At 58.0% G+C, this 2,054-nt stretch overlaps 1 protein-coding gene across 1 annotated transcript in view; it reads left to right on the top strand.

Annotated features, from left to right (window-relative positions):
• The window catches only part of Rusc1 (RUN and SH3 domain containing 1), a 6,602-nt gene that overhangs the window by 4,145 nt on the left and 403 nt on the right, over positions 1-2,054 (top strand). The window contains 3 exon segments of the mRNA XM_033758088.1: positions 3-309; positions 709-834; positions 2,002-2,054. The exon segment at positions 2,002-2,054 is cut by the window's right edge and continues 23 nt beyond it. Coding sequence (XP_033613979.1) covers positions 3-309; positions 709-834; positions 2,002-2,054 — 486 coding nt within the window.

Here is a 2,054-nt window from a genome sequence, read left to right as displayed (position 1 = left end):
TCTCCGCGCGGCCTCCGGGGAGGCCCCCGACCCTTCTGCCCCTTCTGCCCCTTCTGCCCCGGCCAGTCCTACCCCAGGCAGCTGGTGGGAGCAGCTGACCCAGGCCTCCCAGGTCTATGCCTCCGGGGGAACCGAGGGTTTCCCTCTTCCCCGGTGGCGGTCCAGGCGCCCTGGAGCCGCCGCTGAGAGAGCACAGGGACGACCGCTGCCCGCAGAGGAAGCGGCCCCGGGCAGAGGCGTGTGGCTGGGGAGACTGTTTGGCGTTCCGGAGGGCCCCACAGAGCAGGAGAGTGGAGCCCAGAAGTCCAGGTATGGGAGAGCTGTCTGCTCCCTGACGCCGACCCCATCAGAACCCCGGGGCCTCATTTGAAACTCTAGTGACTCACGAGCTTTCGGTAATCGTTAATCAGCAGTGTTTAACAACCTCGAGCAAAAGGAAAGCAGAAGTCTGCTAACACCTGCTCTGGGGCTGCCCACTGGGGGCTCTTTAATGGCTGCAGGTGTTCTCGGGCCTGGACAGACCCTTCCAGGACCGTAGGTCCCTGTAAATTTCCATATCCTAAGACATTTGCTGTCATCTTCCTAATTGCCCCAGAGGTACCTGTGATGCACAGCTGGCCCCCTGTCCTAAGCAGTGCCAACTCCTGACCTTTTAGAGCTAGTCTGGGCCCTGGGCCGGTCCCTGCGAACCCTGTGTTCTTCCTGCAGGCGGCCATCCAGCTGGCTCCCCCCAGCAGTGAGCGTGTTGGCTCTGGTGAAGCGGGGGCCGCCCCCCGAGACTCCTCCTCCCCAGGAGCTTGTGGCCTCTGCACCTGGCCAGGTGCAGGCCCACAGGTGAGGACCTGGAGCTGCCTATGCAGCTCTGCAGTTGTCAGTGGGTAGGGTTTTTTTTGTTTGTTTGTTTTTTTGAGGCAGGGTCTCACTATGTGGTTGAGACTGTCCTGGAACTCACTATGTAGCTCAGGCTGGTCTCGAGCTCACAGTGATCCTCCTGCCTCAGCCTCCTGAGTGCTGGGATTACAGGCGTGCGCCACCACTCCTGGCCAGGGGAGGGTTTTAAAATCAGTAGTTTGTATTGCTATTTATTTGCTTTTTCTCTGTATTACTGGTGTGGCACTCATTTCTTTGACCCTTAGTTTCTTTCTCTGTAAGTGAAAATAGGGCAGTTTTCATACTTGTTATTGTTGCTCTGAAGATAAAACATAATTTTATAAAAGCATCTGGCACAAGTAGGTGTGTGTACACTGAGGAACTGTGTGTCTCTTTAGTGGAAGTTTCAGATTTGTGCTTTGAGATCTCCTTTTGTGTTCTCTCAGTCCACTGAACTGAGTTCTTGACTTTCCACTCATCCAGCCATGCTTTTCAGGCTCTTCCTGTGCACCGCACGTTATGCTAGGAGGGGCTTCAGGTCAGCGTGTTGGAATCTGTGCTCTCAAGGGGCTCATGGTGCGGTGCTGATACAGATTGAGAGCTGTGGAAAGGCCTTGTCCCCAGCTTGGGAACTTAAGGGAGGCTTGGTGATGGCAGGGAAATGTGCCACTGGCAGGAGGAACAGGAGGCAGAGGCGGCATGTGACGGAGGGCTCTGTGGGCCGGCTGAGGAGCCGGACGTTACCCGGGGTCAGTGGAGCCCTTGTGGGCCATGAGCCCAGCAGTGGTGCGCTGCCTGCGTTTTGCCACGATCTCTGACTGTGATGTGGAGAGCGGTACTGGGAAGAGACCGAGAAAGATGCAGGGAAACCGTGGTCCAGATACGAGGCCAAAACTAGAACACTGAATTGTCACGGACACCAGGCCAGTTTGGGTGACAGACTGGATGTGAGGACAGAGGTGCCCGCATCTGCCAGGAGCAACTGAGTTGCAGGTGGAGCCGTTTGCCCTGCCAGGGACAGGAGCGGGGCTGGCTGGGAGTACGAGGGTCGCTTGCAGCGGCAGGTTGGGCTGGCTCAGAGACCGGGCCCCCAGGCTGCCCCTTCACCCCAGCGTCTCCCTCTGACCCCAGGGCGGTTCGGGCTCTCTGCGACCACACTGCTGCGGGACCTGAGCAGCTGAGCT

The sequence above is a fragment of the Fukomys damarensis genome, unplaced genomic scaffold (assembly GCF_012274545.1).
Source record: "Fukomys damarensis isolate Sample0158 unplaced genomic scaffold, DMR_v1.0_HiC HiC_scaffold_33, whole genome shotgun sequence".
NCBI classification, from domain to species: Eukaryota; Metazoa; Chordata; class Mammalia; order Rodentia; family Bathyergidae; genus Fukomys; species Fukomys damarensis.
The sequence above is the reverse complement of the archived record's forward strand: the minus strand, read 5'-3'. Positions and strand labels throughout refer to the sequence as shown.